We start from the raw sequence: 19,504 nt of genomic DNA, 5'->3' as shown, positions 1-19,504 counted from the left end.
GTCAACTTCTTAATATTTTCAAGTTCTTGTTCAATGTATATTATAAATGAGTTCTTGAGGAAAAACCAAAGTATGTTTCCTTTAGAAAGTTCTATTAATTAGAATTCCTCAAATCTCAGTGCTGACCTCTTTCTTTTCTAGCTTTATTAAGATATAACTGACGTATAATATTGTGTACATTTAAGATGTACAACATGACTGGATATACTTATATGTTGCAAAATGATCACTACCACCAGGACATTAGCTCCCACCTCTATCAGGTCACACACACCACTTCTCTTTTTTGGTGAGATCTCTTTTAGCAGTATGCTGACCACCTTAATCTACGTTTAAATTAAAAATGAAAACTTAGAACACGCACATTTTGAAACCTCTAGGTTACTGCTCTATCTGCAAATGCAAATGAGTATCAATTCCTTAATAACCTGGAGGTATCAATAAAAATTCACCATAAGTTCAAGAATAAGGCAACATGAATTATTTTTAGATCACTGATCCATGAGGACACACTATTTGGCTACTGTAGAGTTTTAAATTTAACCTTACATGCAAAATTTTTTTATAATCATAATTTAGGAAAAGCACAAGTGGCAATGTGTTTTCTCTTATTTCACTTAGCAACTGAAAACACTATTTTGAAAAAAGCTTTGTGCATTGAACACGTGCAATCCAGCAGTGACACGTACTTTATCATTCATTAAGTCTGGGCCTTTCAAAAAGTACTTAATACTTAAACTTTATCTGCCTTCTAAGATTCCCTAGAACACTGCATACAGCTATTTTATGAGGGGGAACCCCAAAACCCCCAAAATTTATTTATAAAAAATTGTGTATTCATTCTTAACATGCTTACACCAGTCACCTTCAAAATACTCTCCACATGATGCAATACACCCATTTTTTCCCACAGCTCAAAACGGTTTTTGAATTCATCGATTTGGATGCCTTTTAGTGTTTCTGATGTTTTTTGTTTTATTTCTTCCACATCAGCAAATGTTTCCCTTTGAGGAATTTTTTCATTGGGGAAACAAAAGAAGTCATTTAGTCAAGATCAGATGAATAGGAAGGGTGGGGCATGGGAGTTACGCTGTTTTGGGTCAAAAACTGCTGAACACTCAGAGCAGCTGTGGGCAGGTGAACTTGGAAATCACCCATCATGAAATAGGCAAACATGTTACAAGTCTTCAGAAAAGAAGCTGAAGCAGCATCTCACAATGCCAGCTGGTACACTGATACAGATGGGTTCCCACAACACTTACCTGGTGGGGGAAGCCTGTACTACAAAGAGCCTGTCCTCCAGAATTAATTCTGTTTTTGGGGGGTCCCCCCACATATTAGCCCTTCCCAAATAATGTAAAAAATGTCTAGGGCTTATTATTTCTTAAAGAAAATTAAACAAAAACATCCCCAGTTAAAAATCTTAAAGGAAAAATTCTACTGTTCATAGCATTACTAATATCAAGTTTTTTCCACCCAGAAAAACATGGTCAAGTATTTCTGTCTGTAGTAATAACTCTTACAAGAGTTGGAAAAGTTCTCTAAAAGATGGCAATTACATACTCAAAGAGAAAGCAAAATCCAACTACTGAAGAAAGTATTCTAGTCTCTAGAATCAAGTTATGAATGCGAATGCGAGAACCAAGAAAACCACACAAAATTTGGTTGCTAATATGCCCTGATCTCTTTACATTTCAAAGAAGGGTCAACAGATGAGATAATGCCCACAGACAAAAGGGACAAAATACACCCTATCAATCAGTGGCTACAAGTCAGAGGTGGTCTCTGTGGATACCAGTCATTGCTAACACCATCTTCGTGAGCTGGTGCTCCTGGGCTTTGGAGACTCGTCTCCAGCACCACTGAACTCACAGGGGCAGGGGTGCCCGAGAAACAGAAATAGAAAATATCAGAGGTCCCTTCTTCCTTTTTTTTTTTTTGGAGCACCAGGAAAGCAAAAGCAAACTGAAATTAACATAGGAAATGTTCCTGATGTTCCACAAAACAATTCCTTATTTGGGGGTTGAAGGATGAATGCAGAGCCCAGATTTTCTATATTAGTTTGAGCTGAAACTATAACTATTAACTAGAGGGGTTTTTTTTGAAATAGGCAAAATAAACTAAAAACTGAATTACACCCCAATATAGGATTCGGCACCATAGCATGAAACACTAAACAAGGATATATAATTAAAATTTTTTCAGGAAGTCAGATAAAGTAGAAAGCAAAGGTGTCTCTATCAATGACTCTTTCTTTGTACCAAGCTGACTCCAGTTTAGGGATTCCCACGTAAAGTATTGAGCTGTGGTTACCAACTTTCCGGAGCTCAAAGGAAGATTCGAACTGGTGTCCAGCTGCCAGAAGAAGGACTGCATAATTAATTCCTGACTGTAGTGTTGGCTCACTTTCAAATGCCTTTTTGAACCTATAAGAAAAAAACAAATGCACACGTTTACTTTCTCAATCATGAAACTCTGGGTGTGTAATAGCTTCTGTTTGCATAACTCCAATGTCTAAGCAAGGGAAAATATTCCCCTGGCCTTCACCCCAGAATCTAGTGTGCTATTAGGATTTAATGCTTAAGTGACTGCATATCCTCACCCTCAGCTCCAATGCATCCCCCACTTAACCCACCCTCACCATAGCAACCCAGCCTTTTAAAAACTCCTTTTCAGTAGTTTACCAGAAATGTGAGATAGTGCGTGTGTGCATCTGTAAGCAATGGAAATTTAAAAATAAGAACACTGCACATATCTTTAACAGTGGTTTTATTAAAAGCCTTAAAATTACACCAAGCAATGAGGAGGATCATATAGATTAACATACTGAAACAATCAGTTCCATAAGAGTGATATAGAAATTAAGAACTTAATTGCACCAAAAAATTAACAAGAATAGAGACTGTGCTCGTGCATACTAATTTTAGCTCAAAGAGAATACAAAGCCTTTTCTGAATATGCATGAAACTGAATATCAACCTTTGCAAACATTTCAGCCTTTCAAAAGACTTCAGTGTTTGCATATCCACTGTATTTTCAAGGTAATACTTCTAAAGTCCATTCTAGAGTGTCCTCACATACATCGTTGGCCAGGCAACAATATTCAATATTATTTCATTTGGGAGCATAAAGAAGAAGAAAATTAAAATAAATGCCCTAAGGACTAACAGAAGCTGTCTGATGAAATGAAATCTCTATTTAAAAAATCAGATTGAGGAAAATATAAGGTCTAAATATCTAATAAATGACTATTTGATGACATGAAAAAAAAGGTTATGTAGAAAAAAATACATTACAATCTCAAGATAAAGGCATTCCTATTTAAATTAATGGTGGAAATGAAGGATAGGAATAGCAAAAGTGATAGTAGGCATAATAGTATATATTATAGTATATTCTTGGCTTTCATATATATGTGAAAATTTCCTTAATTTATAATAAGTTAAACTTCAAAAGGAAAGAAAAAGTGTATCTTTCTGAATATTAGGATGATATGCCCTTTTAAAGTGTCATACTTTTTAAATAGAACAAGTATCTCTCATGCCAACAAAATCAAATCTACCTTAATCTTAACTATTTGGCTTGAACTTATGTGTGTGGAGTAGAAAAAAGTATTTCCAAATGTATCACTGCTGGTGAGTACAAAGCATTTTCATCCCTTCAGAATTCCCCATTTCAAAACAGAAAAAAGCACGTATCCAGAATACTGATATTTAATGTGAGTCTATCAAGGACAAACAAGATTTATGTCTCAGACTCACGTAAGTCCCAAAGGTCTTTGTGTTTGTGCAGAATCAAGAAGATCCCAACAAGAAAGAGTATTCAGGGAAGAAAGAAGTCACACACTTTCCTTTCTGCCAATTCATATCAAGATACTCAATATTTCTCAACAAATACATTCTTGCATTTCTCTTGAAACCAAATAACTTCTTTCTAGAAAGAAGGCAATAATCTGCATTCTTCAATACATTATTAGATTAAAAAGATGCAGACTATGGAATGATGAAGTCTTTTTAAGAAAGACTTAGTCACTTTTTACATCTACACTGAGACATTAACAAAGTCAAAAATAAAGCAAATATTCTTGAACTGATTATTTCTGCCTAAAGAACACGTACTTGCCATCAAAGAAGAAACTAAGCTCAAGTCAAGTTCTCTCCATTTAACTGCCTTTTTTCCTTCTTTGTGATACAACAGCTATGATTCTTTATGTGAGACATAAAAGTAATTAAATTAGAATTTCATGGTGTTCTATATCTCTAGGGATATTTCTGAAATTAAACTCATAACTCAGAGGCAAAGCAGGACAGCATTAGAAGACAACTAATGTCAAATTACTGCGTTGAATTCATCTGGAGATGGGGGGGTCTATTTAATTCAAACTATGTACCGTTATTTGTATCTATTCCTTATGATAGAAAAGTCAGAAAGACAATAAAGAATCCCCAATTCTAATTATGTTCTTCCAGTCATTTTACTGTGTGCATACCTTTCCCTGCCAAAAGAGAACCAAACTATTGTTACAATTTTGTAAAATTTGATATATCAAAGATTACCTTTAAACCACAATTTCCTTTTGGGTAAAGAACTCAAAGCAGAGAACTCACACAGCTCCCTGTGCACCAACACGCACAGCAGCATTCCTCACAAGATCCCAAATGTGGAAACAACCCAAATGCCCAACAACAGATAAATGGATAGACAAAATGTGGTGTGCAAATACAATTATTTAGCCTTAAAACAGGAAATTATGAGCATGCTGCAGCATGGATGAACTTGGAGAACATCACCCTACGTGAAATAAGCCAGTCATACAAAACAGACGAACACCACATGATTCCACTTCCGTGAAGTACTAGAGTAGTCAAATTCACAGAGACACAGAGAAAATTTGACACAGTGGTCAAATTCACAGAGAAAACAGAATGGTGGCTGCCAGGGGCTAGGAGGACAGGAGAATAGAAGATTGTTGAACAAGTACAGAGTCTGAGTTTTGCAAGATGAGAAAAGTTGTAGATGGAGACTGATAATGGTACCACAGCAATAAAACTGTACTTAACGCCACTTAAAAATGGTTAAAATGGTAAGTTTTATGTCATGTATACAGGGTGGGGCAAAAGGAAGTTTACAGTTGTTCATATGGAAAAGAATAAAAATACAAGAATAAACTGTTTCACATACTCCCAACTGTAAACCTACTTTTGCCCCATCCTGTACTTTTACCACCAACCCCCTCCAACTGTGAATGAGTGATATTCCACCACATGAGGATGTTATCCTTCATTTAACATTTTCCATACCATTAGACATTTGGGTTTCTTTCAATTTTTTGCTACCATAAAATTCAGCATAAGTGGCCATGGTTGTATACATGTCTATTTCTTTAGGAGGGTTTCCAAAGGACTTAAGTAGATTAAAGAACCTGAATTATTTCAAAGCTCCTGATGCACAAGCCAAATGGCTTTCCAGCAAAGTCTTATCAATTCACATTGCCAAGGGCAGTGCAGGAGAGACATTTGTCACTGCACCCATGCCAAATTAAAGTATTCTCAGCTCTGTTCACGTTCGCCAACTGCTCACAACAAGAACACGTAGCTCAGGGATTTAATGTGCATTTGACTGCTTCTGAGAATGCACAGTTCTCACATGTTTATGAGCAATCTAAACTTGTCCTTCCAGTAACTGCCAATTCTCTCAAACTAAAGTGCAAATCCCGTATTCAATGCAAGCTGGGAAGACGGATGGAGACACTTTTGGGAATGCTCTGAAGAAGAAACAAAAGTGGTGCCAGACACTTAAATTTAATCAAATCTTTAAGAATATGAAGAACAGTAAAAATTTAGAAGGAAGGGTGAAACAGCAAAATATGGGGACAATGTAAACACTTAATAAAAAGGGAACAGTTGTATTAGTAGTTATGGTTAATTTACTCAATAAAATGGACCCACTAAGCAGAATCTCCAGGGGCAATTTAGTCAGTTATGTGAAAAACTCACCAAGTGATATGATGTTCAGCCAAGCTTAGAGATAACTGCTTTCATTCACAAAGTGAAATCACCCTTATTCCTCTATACTCTCCTTTCTTTTCAGCATATTGCTGGCAAACCTCTAGTTCTCTCCTTCATTCTGCTGACAGCTATGTTACATGGAACAAGCTTTAGCTGCTCAATACTTGTTACTCACAATTAGGAAACCTCCACAGTGACATATTAAGCATTATCCTTATTGTACTTCAACTTGGTCAAGCCATAACATGCTTCATCCAATCTATCATCTGCTGAATGCAGTATTAGTCAAGATCAAGGCATCAATGTATTTGCACCGAAGGCACCAGGGTAATCATTTACAAAAAAACAACACAAAGCAACTGTGTGTTTTCCCAAGCCTCCAGGTCACCCTGGAATTGCTGGCCCCTTAGAAGCCATCTGTATCTGCACACCACAGAGCTGGGTATCATGCTGAATTACTAAGAACTCTTCAGGATTTGTGTTCTAAAAATAAAAAGCACCAAGAAATGGGAAATTCACTTAATAGACACAGTAAGGGACTAAATAAAATATGATGTCAGTGGAAGAATGGAGAGATAAAACTCGGTGGTAGGAGGGTAATAGAGATGATACAGAGAAAGATACCTTGAAGTCAAGAGAAAGAATAAGGGCTAATCTGGCAAATGAAAAACAGACATTGATCTTCATTTGCAGGTTGACTGGTTTGTTACGTAACTCTTCCAAAGCCAATCCCATCAATAACATAAAAACTAAAGTGTTATTAGGCACACACTACTGTTTGAATAGCACTTTCACTGACGTAAAAGAAAATCAGTTGATAAGGCAAGGCTGTTCTTTCCCAAGTTACTACGGAAAAATGAACCCAGTAAGGCTAAAAACAGACTTAATGCTTTTAATTTCTTGCCTATGGATATTTACAGGAGAGACAGGATTGTGCTAATACAGTACAGGCACCCAATTCACAGTGATTTGATTTCAAATGATTTTGAAATGATTTCCCACCACAGTCCAACCACTGCCTATCCCATGTGACCCCACGACAGCCACTGCACATGAAATTCAACAAAGCCTAAAGTATACAGAGACTTTTCCTTCGTAACATTTCTCTGATAAGCTAAAATGTTCAGCTAGATCCAGAACAAGAGAGAAAACCCTGAGGAATTTTTAGGAAAAGAAAAATTTAATATCATTAATAATGTCTTTCTTTAAAAAAATTATTGATTTTAGAGAGAGAAGAAGGAGGAAGGAGAGAGAGAAAGAAAAGAAACACTGATTTTGTTGTTCCACTATTTATGCATTCATCGGCTGATTCTTGTATGTGCCCTGACTGGGGATCAAACCCATAAACTTGGGTGTATAGCGAATTTAATGCTCTAACCAACTCAACTACTCGACCAGGGCCTTGTTACTCTCCATTTTGAACAGGATAAATATGATAATATATAAAGAAATACAAAATATTTTCGCACATTAAATACTAATGCTAGGACACCAAGTGCCTACTATTCCAGGATATTAGCATACGTTGCTTTATTTAATTCTCACAACAGAGCATTCGTTCCTCCTAAAGTGATCAGTTTAAACCAGTTGTAATAACCTTGCTGGTGATTTTTGTAGTACTGGGCTAATGATGAAATACTAGAAACATAAGGAAAAGTCTGTAGTAGGTATCTTCCCTGTTTTTTAATTTTATTTTTCAATTATACTTTATATTCAATATTATTTTGTATTAGTTTCAGGTACACAGTATAGTGGTTAGACAATGATATACTTTGTAAAGTGTTCCAGTACCGGATAGGTTTTTATGAAAGTGCTTTCTCAGTTCTAAGGAAAAGATACACAAAGAGGGGCCTTGACCTTGAGCCCTGTGCTATGGAGGACTGTACTCAGGCCCTCTCCCAGCCCCTAGGCCTCCTTTCTAGCCCCTGGGCTCTGGGATTTCCTGTCCGAGGGACCTAAGCTTTCCACCCAGGGTCTAAGCAGGCCTGACCCTTCGGTCTGCCTTCCAGGGGCAGACCACAGCTCCCGTGTGTGTACTACTAGAGCCGAGGGGTCTCTCTTTGCTGGGGAGTGAAATCTGGCTTGCAGGTGTGAGCTGGAAGATGGTGAGAAAAAAAAAGGCAGAAAGAGACGGCCTCCTTTTGTGTCCAGACCTTGGTGTGGCTACATTGGACCAATGCCTGAAATGGCCAAGCCATCCTTCAGCCCTAAGAAGGCCAGCTGAAGGCAGGCTACCCACAGCCACAGCATCATGATGGAACAGAACTGACCTCTCATTTTTAAGCTGCCAACTCAACCGATGTCAGATCCAGCCCTATTTCTGGACTTCATGTTTTGAAAGACACACTTTCTTACTGTTTAAAACCACTGGAGTAAGGTATTCTGCAACTTGTTGGATGCTAAGAGCATTCTGACTCATCTAAGTCGGCATTATTCTTTTTCGAGAAAAAAAGGGAGAATTTCCTAAAGATTAAGTAATTTGGCCCAGATGACAGAGTCAACTTTTATCTCTCGTCAATTTCCCAGAAGTCCACTTGACTTCAACAAAATATTTAGGCATTCCTGAAAATGCCCATCCCTGAAATGTAGTAAAAACATTAGATCTGAAAAAAACTAGATTTGAAATTGTATTAGTTACAGGACATCAAGAAATTCACTTAAGTTCTTTGAGTTTCGATTGCTCAGCTGTAAGATGGGAAGAAAAACACCAGCCTTCCCTAATTAACAAGGTGCTTATAAGCCTCCAATAGTTAATAAGATACCAAAATCTTATGTGAACTCCTCAATTTAAGGGAGTATTATTTTTACCTAATGAACAAATACTGAACATTACAAAGTGTTTTAAGTAAGGATGCTGCATATAAATTCAATATAACTATTTCATGGCTATTCTCTTTTTCTAGGTGAAGTTAAAAAATTTTGGAGATAATCTAGGCAACGAACTTTCCATGGTCCTGCGAGTCACAGTCTGTAATATTTCCTTGGGGCATTCTAGTTAAGTTTGTCACTTCTGAAACTCTGCAGCCTTTTTGTAGGGTCTAAGTCTAGACTCTGGGGTCACAATATATCATACTTCAAAAGCTTAATATCCTCCCAGCTTTGTTCTCTCTCCCCTTGCTCTTTACCCCACGTCTGGCCTAATACCCTCTGATTAGACTTGTGACAGGCACCACTGCCGTTTTCTTTAACTTATATTTAACTTTATATTGAACAGCTATGATATAAAGCTACAACCTTTTGCCCTGGCCAGGTGCCTTGGTTGGTTGAAGCATCGTCTGGTACACTGAAAGGCTGCAGGTTTGATTCCTGACCAGGCACACACCTGGGTTGTGGGTTCAATATCTGGTCAAGGTGTGTACAGGAAATAACCAATCAATGTTTCTTTCTCATATCAATGTTTCTCTCTCCCAAATCAATAAAACCAATCCTTGGGTAAGGATTTTTTAAAAAAGCTGTGGACAAGATGGAGGTGTGGATGGATACTCTTTGCCTCCTCGCACAAACAAAAGAAGGATAACAACCGACTTAAAAAACAAAAAACAGCCAGAACTGTCAGAAAATTGAATTGTATGAATGTTGGACAGCCAAGGAGTTAAAGAAGAAACATTCATTCAGACCAGTAGGAGGGGTGGAAGCCACAGCTGGAAGGATGTGCTTTGAGGCAGCAGCTGGCAGACCAGGCGGCCCCACACTCACGTGCAAATAAAAACTGGGAGGAACAACTGGGGAGTGAGAAAGCCCAGCCCAGGGCAGACTGTGCAAACCAGAGTTGCAGCACTGAGAAAATAAATCCTCATAACCTCTGGCTGTAAAAACCTGTGGAGGTTGTGGTGGTGGAAGAAACTGCCAGTCTTTCAGGAGAGTCAGTCTGAGGAGTCCACAGGGTCCTAAAAGGTACACAAGCCCACACACCTGGAAATCAGCATGAGGGCAGCACCTGGAAGGGCACCACTGGGTGCTTCCCTGCGGGAAGTGGGGGAAGTGACTGAAAGCAGGGCAAGAGCTGAGCAAATGGCATTGTTCCCTCTCTGACCCCTCCTCATAACTTCTGGCTGTAAAAACCTGTGGTGGTTGTGGCACCAGAAGAAACTGCCAGTCTCTCAGGATAGTCTGTTTGAGGGGCTCATGGTGTCCCAGAACACATACAAGTGCACCCACCTGGGAATCAGCAACATGGAAGCACTGGGGGGGTCACCAATTACTTGCAGGAAGTGGGGGAGGTGACTGAAAGGTGGGGAGAGCTGAGCAAATGGTCTGTCCCCTCTCTAACACCTCCCCCACATACAGTGCCACAAATGCCCCACCCCGGTGAATACCTAAGGCTCTGCTCCTTACAACATAACAGGTGCGCCAAGACAGAAATATGAAAGAACAGATCAAAACTCCAGAAAAAGAACTAAGTGATGAGGAGATATTCAACCTATCAGATGCAGAGTTCAAAACATGGGTAATCAGGATGCTCACGGAAATGGATGAGCATGGTTGCAAAATATAGGAAAAAGGGAAGGCTATGGAAAGTAAAATAAAGAAAAATACACAGGAAACCAACAATGAAGGGAAGGAAACTGGAAAGCAAATCACTGGTTTGGAGCAGAAGGAAGAAAACATTCAACCAGAACAGAATGAAGAAACAAAAATTCAAAAAAATGAGGAGAGGCTTAGGAACCATCAGGACAACTTTAAACATTCCAACATCTGAATCATAGGGGTGCCAGAAGGAGAAGAGGAAGAGCAAGAAATGGAAAACTTATTTGAACAAATAATGAAGGAGAAATTCCCCAATCTGGCAAAGGAAATACACATACAAGTCCAGGAAGCTCAGAGAGTCCCAAACAAGTTGGACCAAAAGAGGGCCACATGAAGATACATCATAATTAAAATGCCAAAGATTAAAGATAAAGAGAAAATCTTAAAAGCAGAGAGAGAAAAGGAGACAGTTACCTACAAAGGAGTTCAGCTGATTCTCAAAAGAAATCTTGTAGGAAAGAAGGGGCTGGAAAGAAGTACTCAAAGTTATGGAAGGTAAAGATACACATCCAAAATTACTCTATCTAGCTTCATTTAGAATGGAAGAGCAGATCAAGTGCTTCCCAGATAAGGTCAAGTTCAAGGAGTTCATCATCACCAAGCCCTTATTATATGAAATGTTAAAGGTACTTATCTAAGAAGAAGAAGAAGATAAAAAATATGAACAGTAAAATGACAACAAACTCACAACTATCAACAACTGTACCTAAAAAATAGAAACAAAAACAAATTAAGTAAACAAGTAGAACAGAAACAGAATCGGCAATGGAGATCACATGGAGGGTTATCAGTGGAGAGGGAGAAGTTGGGGAATGAGGGAAAAGGTACAGGAAATAAGAAGCATAATTAGTAGGTATAAAATAGACAGGGGGAATGTTAGGAGTACTACAGGAAATGGAGAAGCCAAAGAACTTTTATGTATAACCCATGGACATGAACTAAGGGGGGATTACTGGAGGGAATGGGGCTACCAGGGGGAAGGAGCTAAAAGGGAGAAAAAAATGAGACAACTGGAATAACACAATCAATAAAATACACTTTTTAAAAAGTTACAATCTTTTAGTAACTGAAAGCTAAACTCAGTTTATCTACAGGTCAAAAAAGGCATTTTTAATACCTGAACTTGGATTCTAGACATTTAAATATAGAAAAAATAGCATTATTTTAAGCATTCACAAGACCTTCACTGAAAGAAAAAATATCTAAGGAAGTGACAATGAAAAACATCAAGTGCTTCAGAACTACTCTTTTTTTATACTTAATCCGCAGGATGTGTTCATTCAAATCACTCACTCTCCATTCATCCTAGATAAGATTCAAAAAACAAAGTTTGTTCTAACAGCATATCACAATACTGCAAACTTCATAAAGTCTAAACCATAAATATTTTTCATATATTTCTATCTTTCCACAACTCGTCTACTCTTACAAATAATACTCGACAATGAAAGTTTAACAATATATCACAATTCTGCAAATGTAAAATACCTTAGGCATAAACTTTTTTTAAAAAACATTTTTCTTATTTTCTATTTTCACATTCTTAGCCCCCAAGCAAACCTTTCAGAAGATAGGCCTTCATTAGAAGGTTACCCTGGAAGTAAAAAGGTGCATTGGTACAGTACCTGCACCAGATACAATGCTCAGTGTGTAAAACTTTCTCCCCAGAATACAGGGCAGGAAAATTGAACTCTGTAAAGACATTAAAAAAAGGAACGACAGAGAGAGTTCTAACAGCCACTGTGATCACAACTGCTTGGGACTGTTTTCTATGTTGAAGGCCTTATCCTTAAACTTTGCATGGTCAGCAGATCACTGTCTATTCAAGTCGACAGAAAATGATTCAGGCCACAGAAAGTGTCAGTGGAAAGGGGCCTGACCACCTGCCATGGCACCCCAGTTCTTATCCCAGCACCACTAGCTGACAAGTGAAAACTCAGAGACTCCAACAAGGTCAGTTACAACATCCCCTTGGGACCCATGATCCAGGAAATGGGAAGTCCAGGGTGAGTCTGGCAGGAAGCCTGGTAACTTCAGTGATACCCTTTGTGTCAGCACCTGGAGAAGGTACTTTCACTTCTCAGCTCTAACAGAAATGGAGGTTAGGGACAAAGCCAACACGTCAACACGAATGAATGGGTTCACAGTACAGTGAAAACTGGATCAAAGTTTTACCATTGAGGGCATGAAAAAACATCCATGTTAAAATGGGGGGAAACCTTCTTAGCAACCATCAGGGCAAATGACAATAAGGGCAGGTTATGAGTAAGTAATCTACAATAAAGGTAAAAAAAAGGTGACATTCATATATTACTAAATAAATCAGTAAGTGGCACACAAATGCAACACAAGATCAACTCCTAAGGACCATCCCATTAAAAGCCTTTGAACTCTAACAGCCTTCTCTATTTTTCCTAGAAAATTAGTGGATACCTAAAATGAAATCATAGAAATTTGACATCTTCAATCTGACCTGAAGACCTTGAACACAAAGCTCCTTTGAGAGACAGTTAATGTTCCTCAGCAAACTGGGCACCATAAAAAAGGAGCCAGAATCTGGAAGTACAGAAGGTTAAAACTAAAATACATCCCCCCCCAAAACAACCCTGTCCCTTACATGAACTTTATTTGACCCTGAAAGCTCTAAGTAGTCTAAACTGTTTGGCTTTTCAAGTGGGGAGGCTATTTTACTCCTGTGCACGATGCTGACTAACTTCACAGGAGATGTTTTCCATTTAAACTATGAAAATCAGGCTTTTAAAGACTATCTCTGCATTTCATTATCCCTACCATATCAAAGTATCTATACTGGCATAATGCTTCAAATATCAGATTCTAATGCTCTTTTTATGAGTAATTTTTATTTTAAATTTTTATACTTTTTAAATTTTATCCTATTTTTAAAACGGTATTTTATTGATCATGCTATTACAGGTATCCCAATTTTTCCCCCTTTGCCCACCTCCACTCAGCAACCCCCCACACCTTCTGGCAATCCACACACCGATGTTCATGTCCATGGGCCATGTGTGTGAGTTCTCTGGCTACTCCATTTCCTATACTGTGCTTTACATCCCCATGGCTCTTCTGTAACTACCTGTTTGTACCTCTTAATCCTCTCACCTCTTCACCCATTCCCCTACAACTCCTTCCCATTTGGCAAGCATCAAAATACTCTTCATATCCATGATTCTGTCTCTGATCTTATTATTTGCTTAGTTTGTTTTTTAGATTCAATTTATTGCCATTTTATTGTTCATAGTTTTGATCTTTTCCTTTTTCTTAAAAAGATCCTTTTACATTTCATATAATACTGGTTTGGTGATGATGAACTCCTTTAGTTTTTTCTTGTCTGGGAAGCTCTTTATCTGCCCTTTTGATTCTAAATTATATCTTTGCTGGATAGAGAGCAATCTTGGCTGCAGGTCCCTGCTTTTTATGACTTTATGTATTTCTTGCAATCCCTTCTAGCCTGCAAAGCTTCTTCTGAGAAACCAGCTGACAGTCTTATAGGAACTCCCCTGTAGGTAACTACTGCTTTCTTCTTACAACTTTTTAAGATTCTCTTTTTATCTTTAACCTTTAACATTTTAATTATGATGTGTCTTGGAGTGAGCCTCTTTACACCCATCTTCTTTGGGGCTCTCTGTGCTTCCTGGACTTGAATGTCTATTTCCTTTACCTAATTAAGTGAGTTTTCTTGCATTACCTTTTCGAAAACAGACTCTCAATTTCTTGCTCTTCTTCCTCTCCTCCTGGTACCCCTATGATGCGAATGTTGGAACGCTTGAAGTTACCTCAGAGGCTGCTTATACTATCCTCATTTGGGGGGGTTCTTTTTTCTTCTTGTTGTTTTGATGGGTTGTTTTTTACTAACTTATGTTCCAGATCATTGATTTGATTCTTGGCTTCATTCACTCTACTGTTGTTTCCCTATCAATTGTTCTTTATATCAGTATGTGTATCCTTCATTTTTTTACTAGATCCCTTTTATGCCATTGAAGTCCTCACTAAGTTCCTTAGGTATCCTTCCTTATAGCCAGTGTTTTGAACTCTGCATCTAATAGATTATCTTCATTTTGTCTAGTTCTTTTTTTTGGAATTTTGATCTGTTCTTTCATATGGGCCATGTTCGCTCATTTTGGCAGCCTACCTTTGCTTCTTTTATGTACCTGTATTTTTCGGACTATAAGATGCACTTGTTTTCCTCCCAAATTTGGGAGGAATAATGGTTGTTAATGCTGCTGTTGAGTTCTATTTACATTTACAGTGATGAAATATTATGTTATTTATGTTATTAAATATTTCACCACATTTTTTGCTTCAAAATTTTTCTTCCTATTTCCCTTCTCTAAAACCTAGATGTGTCTTATGGTCTGAAAAATACACTACTAGGTAGAGCTGCTATGACTCCCTGTCTTGGTAGTATGGCCTAATGTAGTAAGTGTCCTGTAGGGTCCAGTGACACAGCCTCCCCTATCACCCAAGCTGGATACCTGAGGTGTGCCCTTCATGTGTGCTGAGTACACCCTCCTCTTGTAGTTGAGCCTTGATTGCTACTGGCAAGTCAATGGGAGGGATTTACCTAGGCAAGTCAGCTGCAAGGATTGGCATGACCACTGACCACCAACCTCTGCCCTCCATGGAGGACCAGCTGTGTACAGGCAGGGTGGTGGTGCTCTGTGTGGTCTGTATCTGTCCACTGGATACCCAGGCACTTGGGTTTCCTGGATGATGAAGGCCAAGGTCAGCCCCAACCTGTGTTTTGCCCAGGGCCACCCTGTCTGAGCTATAAAGCAATCTAGGATGGCTGCTATTTGTGTTGGGCTTGGCAATTCCCAAAGTCAAGTTGTGAATCTAGACTGGCTGCTGCTAGTGCCACGCCTGGGGCCACTTAGTAAGAGGTATGGGGGCTGGGGACTCACTGCTGCTTGTTTTAAAGGATTAAGTAAGTTGTAAAGCATGAACCACAAACAGCCATTAGTATGGAAAAACCAATGTTAACTGTCAGTTCAGTAGGACAGAGCCTGAGGGGATCTCCAGGGCAGGGAAAGCAGTGCTACCCAGGCTAACGGAGTTTCCAATTTGGCATCACCCTGCCAGTTCTGTGGCTCTGTGGGGGGAGGGTTCAGAAAAGGGACTATAGCCTCTACCAACCTTTCTGTCTGCGAGAAAGCTGTCCCCCAGCTATGGCTTTGACACCAAACACTTCAATTAACCCCTGCATGCCACCGGTGCCTTTCAAGCTGCCATCCTGTTGCTGGAGCTCAGAGGGAGTGTGTCGGAATAAGTCCAGTGTGGGTTCTTTAACTATTTGGGATCCCAGAAGTTTATTCCACTGACTCAATCCCTGCTGGTTTTTATAGCCAAAAGTTATAGGGACTTGCCTTCCTGGCTCTAGACCCCTGGGCTGGGTGAGATCTGGTATAGGGCTAAGACTCCTCACTCCCAAGATATCCCTTCCAAATTTTTATCTACCACATGTAGATGTTGGACCAGGCTGCTCTGCATCTCCACCCCTCTCTCTTACCGATCTAGCTGGATGTGGTTTCTCTAAATCCACAGTTGTTGGGCTTCTATTCAACTCAATTTCTGATGGTTTTGAGTGATGGCTGCCCTGTAGTTTATTTGTAATTTTGATGTGGTTGTGCAAGGAGGTGAGCCATGGTTACCTATGCTACCATGCTAACTGGAAGTCTCTCTAATCCTCTTACAACTAAGAGTTTTCTTAAAGTGTAAACCTTCCGGTAATAGACTGCACAGTTACAATCCTCTTTTGAAATAGAAGAAAAAATACAGTTAAGAGAAAATGTAAAATTCTCTGGGTTGTAGTAAAAATTTATAACACAAATGTAAAAATCCAAGCTGAAGGTTTTTATGAGGACTTAAGAAGGCATTGTTTCTAAATTGTCCTCCCTGGTTATAATTCATTATCCAAACTCCAGTCCTCCATTAAACCACTGAAATGATAAAAGATTTTAAAAGTTAAGATTTCTGTTTCACAACTTAAAAATGTTTTGATTTTCATGGAGGAAGTCCTGAAGTAAGTCAATCTCCTTTAATATACTTTTTAATCGGGGGATATTTTAGGAATGTTTTAGAAATGCTACAAAGTATAATAGAATGATATAATCAGCACCCTCACATACACGAATTCATCACTTAGTTCAATGAAATGTGTTCCATACCCGTGCATCTGCATGTAAGTCACTCCATGATCCCTGACTCCTTCTTCCCCACTGGTAACCAATATACTGAACTGAAAACTTTGGGTGTGAATTCACGCATCTATGCTTTTCTTACATGCGTATGACTGTTTGTAAAGTTTCTATAAATGATACCATACTCTATGTATCCTTCTGCCATTTGCTTACTCTGCTCAGTGTTATATATGTGTATTTAATGCTGATACTTTTATGCAGAGAAAAGTGAAGCGTTCCCCTAGAGTACCTAACTGGGCGTCGATCTGCTGGATCTAGGGTGGACTCGCTGTTCACTTTCCTTGATATTACCAAAATCTTTCAAGTGGTTATTAAATTTCTACCACAACCAGAAGGAGATTAGGACTCCCATTTCTCTAACATCCTTACCAACAACTGATACAAATCTTTGTTAATCTACATATTGTAAAATGGAATAGCATTGTTTCAGCTTGCAGGTAAAGCATCTTTTCATATGTTTTTAAAATGTTTATTGGCCATTTATGATTCAACTTTGTGAATGACCTATTCATAGCCTGTGCCCATTTATAACATTTTTTCTTAGATATTTTTGGAGTTATTTATAAATGTTTAATGCAAATCCTATATTGGTTACATGCACTGCTCCCTGTCTGTGGTTTATTGTGCCACTTTGTTAATACCTATTTTTATTCATATATTTACCATTTCCAGTGCTCTGTATTTCTATCTACACATCCAACTTTCAATCTGATATCACTTCCCTTCACCCTAAAGATTTTCCTTTAACATTTCTGGTAGTAAAGGCCTGCTGGCAACAAATTATCTCAGGTTTTTTTTTAAATCTAGACATGTCTATTTCACCTTCACTTTTGAAAGACAGTCACTGGATATAGAATTCCTGTTGTCTCTTTTCTTTAGGCATTTTAAAGATGCTATTCCATCGTCTTTTGGCTTTCTACTGATGAGAAGTCAACACACACTCTCCCCTGTATATATGTAAGTTTTTTTCTAGGTTACATTTATGTTATATTTCCTTCAATTTTTCAGGAGTTCTTTTATGATGTGCTGATGTGCTGAGGGATGGTTTTCCTACTATTTATTCAGCTTGGATTTTGCCCATCTTCCTAAATCTACAGGCTGTTTTTGTTGTTTGTCTTCTCACATTTGAATAATATTTGGCCACTGATTCTTCAAATATTTTTCCTGCTACGTTACCTCCGTTCTCCTCTCAGACTGTGATCAACAGTCTGTCAGATTACTCAATGCTGCTACACAGTTCACTGAGATTTAATCTTTCTCAATTATTTTCTTCCCTCTGCTTGCATTTAAATGCTTTCTAATAACCTGTTTTCAAGTTTTTTTGATCCTTTCTTACAGTAAGTTATAACTGCTATTCATCCCATCTGATGACATTTTTTTAAGTATTGGATTTTCTTTGTTCTTTCTATTGCTTTTTAAAAAAATAATTTTACTTATTGATTGATTTGAGAGAAAAAGAGAGACATGAAGGCAGGGGAAGGATACCAGTGACTTGTTCCACTTCTCCACGCATGCATGGTTGATACTTGCATGTGCCCTGACCAGGGATCCATTATAGAATTTCCATTTGGTTCTTTTCTAGTTTATATGTATTTCCTATAATTCTTCATATTTTACCCACAATATCCATCTTTCCTGGTAGTTGGCTTAACCTATTTATCATTGTTATTTTAATATCATTTTCTGATAATTCCAAAATCAGTGTTGTCTGTGGGTATATATCTATTAAGTATGTTTTTTTCTTGATTATGAAACACACTTTCCTATTTCTTCACAAATCTAGTATCTTCTGAAGGTGTATTAGATATTTTAGATGATATACTGCAGAAAGTTTAGATTCTGTTATCCTCTTAAAGAGTATGAGTTTCATTACAATGGGCATATATCAGGTATTATTAGAGTGGCTCTATTTAGGTTTTGCTCTTCATTTTAGTGCATTTCCTTGGTTCTGGAATGCAGTTCTTAATTCCTGACCCTTGGCCCTTCCAGAGTTTCAGTGAAAAGTTCAAACTGTTTATCAATCCCCTCTTACCGTGGCAAGGGTCAAACTCCAAATTCTGTCTCTCCTATACTGGGCAGCTGCTGAAGTATCTGTTTAGTTATTTTAACCTTGTAGCGGTTATTTTCTGTCTGGTCTCCTTTGCACACATCAGGGTCAACCAAGAATGGAAGAGAAGTTTATACACCGATTTTGAGGCTCTTTCATTGTGGTTCCTTCATTTAGGGGTATCCCACTCAATCCAGCAATCTGGCAGCACCAAACCGACTCCTCAGGCTGGTGAGACCAGTTTTCTTCTGGGTTCTGTCTGCTCTATGCCCTCCAGACCAGGAAATGCCCCAAGCAAAAAGCCACTTAAATACTGGATCTTATCCAATGTGGTGCCCTTCATCCAAGATCAACACCTCTCTGGTTTATGAGTATTTTTAGTCACTCTTTAATGCTTTCAAATGTTTTTAAAAAGTATTTCCCCAACATCTATCATTGTTATTGGCAAGAGGATCAGTGCACTAGAACCTACTCTGCCATTTCCAAAAGCCAGACCCTTAATGAGCAGGAGCAAATTCTATGTACTCAGTTTTCCAATCTTTTCTTCTTATGGTTTATGGTATTTTAAACCTTGCTTGAGAAATTCATTCTTATCCCAAAGTCATAAATGCAGTTTGTATATTTTATTCTAAAAGTATTTTTTTTATATTATGGTCATTAATTCACTGACTTCTTTTTGTGTGTGTGCATTACCTACACTA

General features: G+C 38.2%; 1 protein-coding gene across 2 annotated transcripts in view; it reads right to left on the bottom strand.

Moving 5' to 3' along the window:
* MAP3K5 (mitogen-activated protein kinase kinase kinase 5) overlaps positions 1–19,504 on the bottom strand; it is a 180,090-nt gene that overhangs the window by 84,191 nt on the left and 76,395 nt on the right. For both annotated transcript variants that reach the window (XM_037045671.1, XM_037045670.1), the window contains exon 8: positions 2,314–2,426. In XM_037045671.1, coding sequence (XP_036901566.1) covers positions 2,314–2,426 — 113 coding nt within the window. The remainder of the gene's footprint in view (positions 1–2,313; positions 2,427–19,504) is intronic.

This window comes from Sturnira hondurensis, unplaced genomic scaffold (genome assembly GCF_014824575.4).
Source record: "Sturnira hondurensis isolate 20B ecotype Veracruz unplaced genomic scaffold, ASM1482457v3 Scaffold0004474, whole genome shotgun sequence".
Taxonomy (NCBI): Eukaryota; Metazoa; Chordata; class Mammalia; order Chiroptera; family Phyllostomidae; genus Sturnira; species Sturnira hondurensis.
This window is presented reverse-complemented; position numbering and strand designations above follow the sequence as displayed.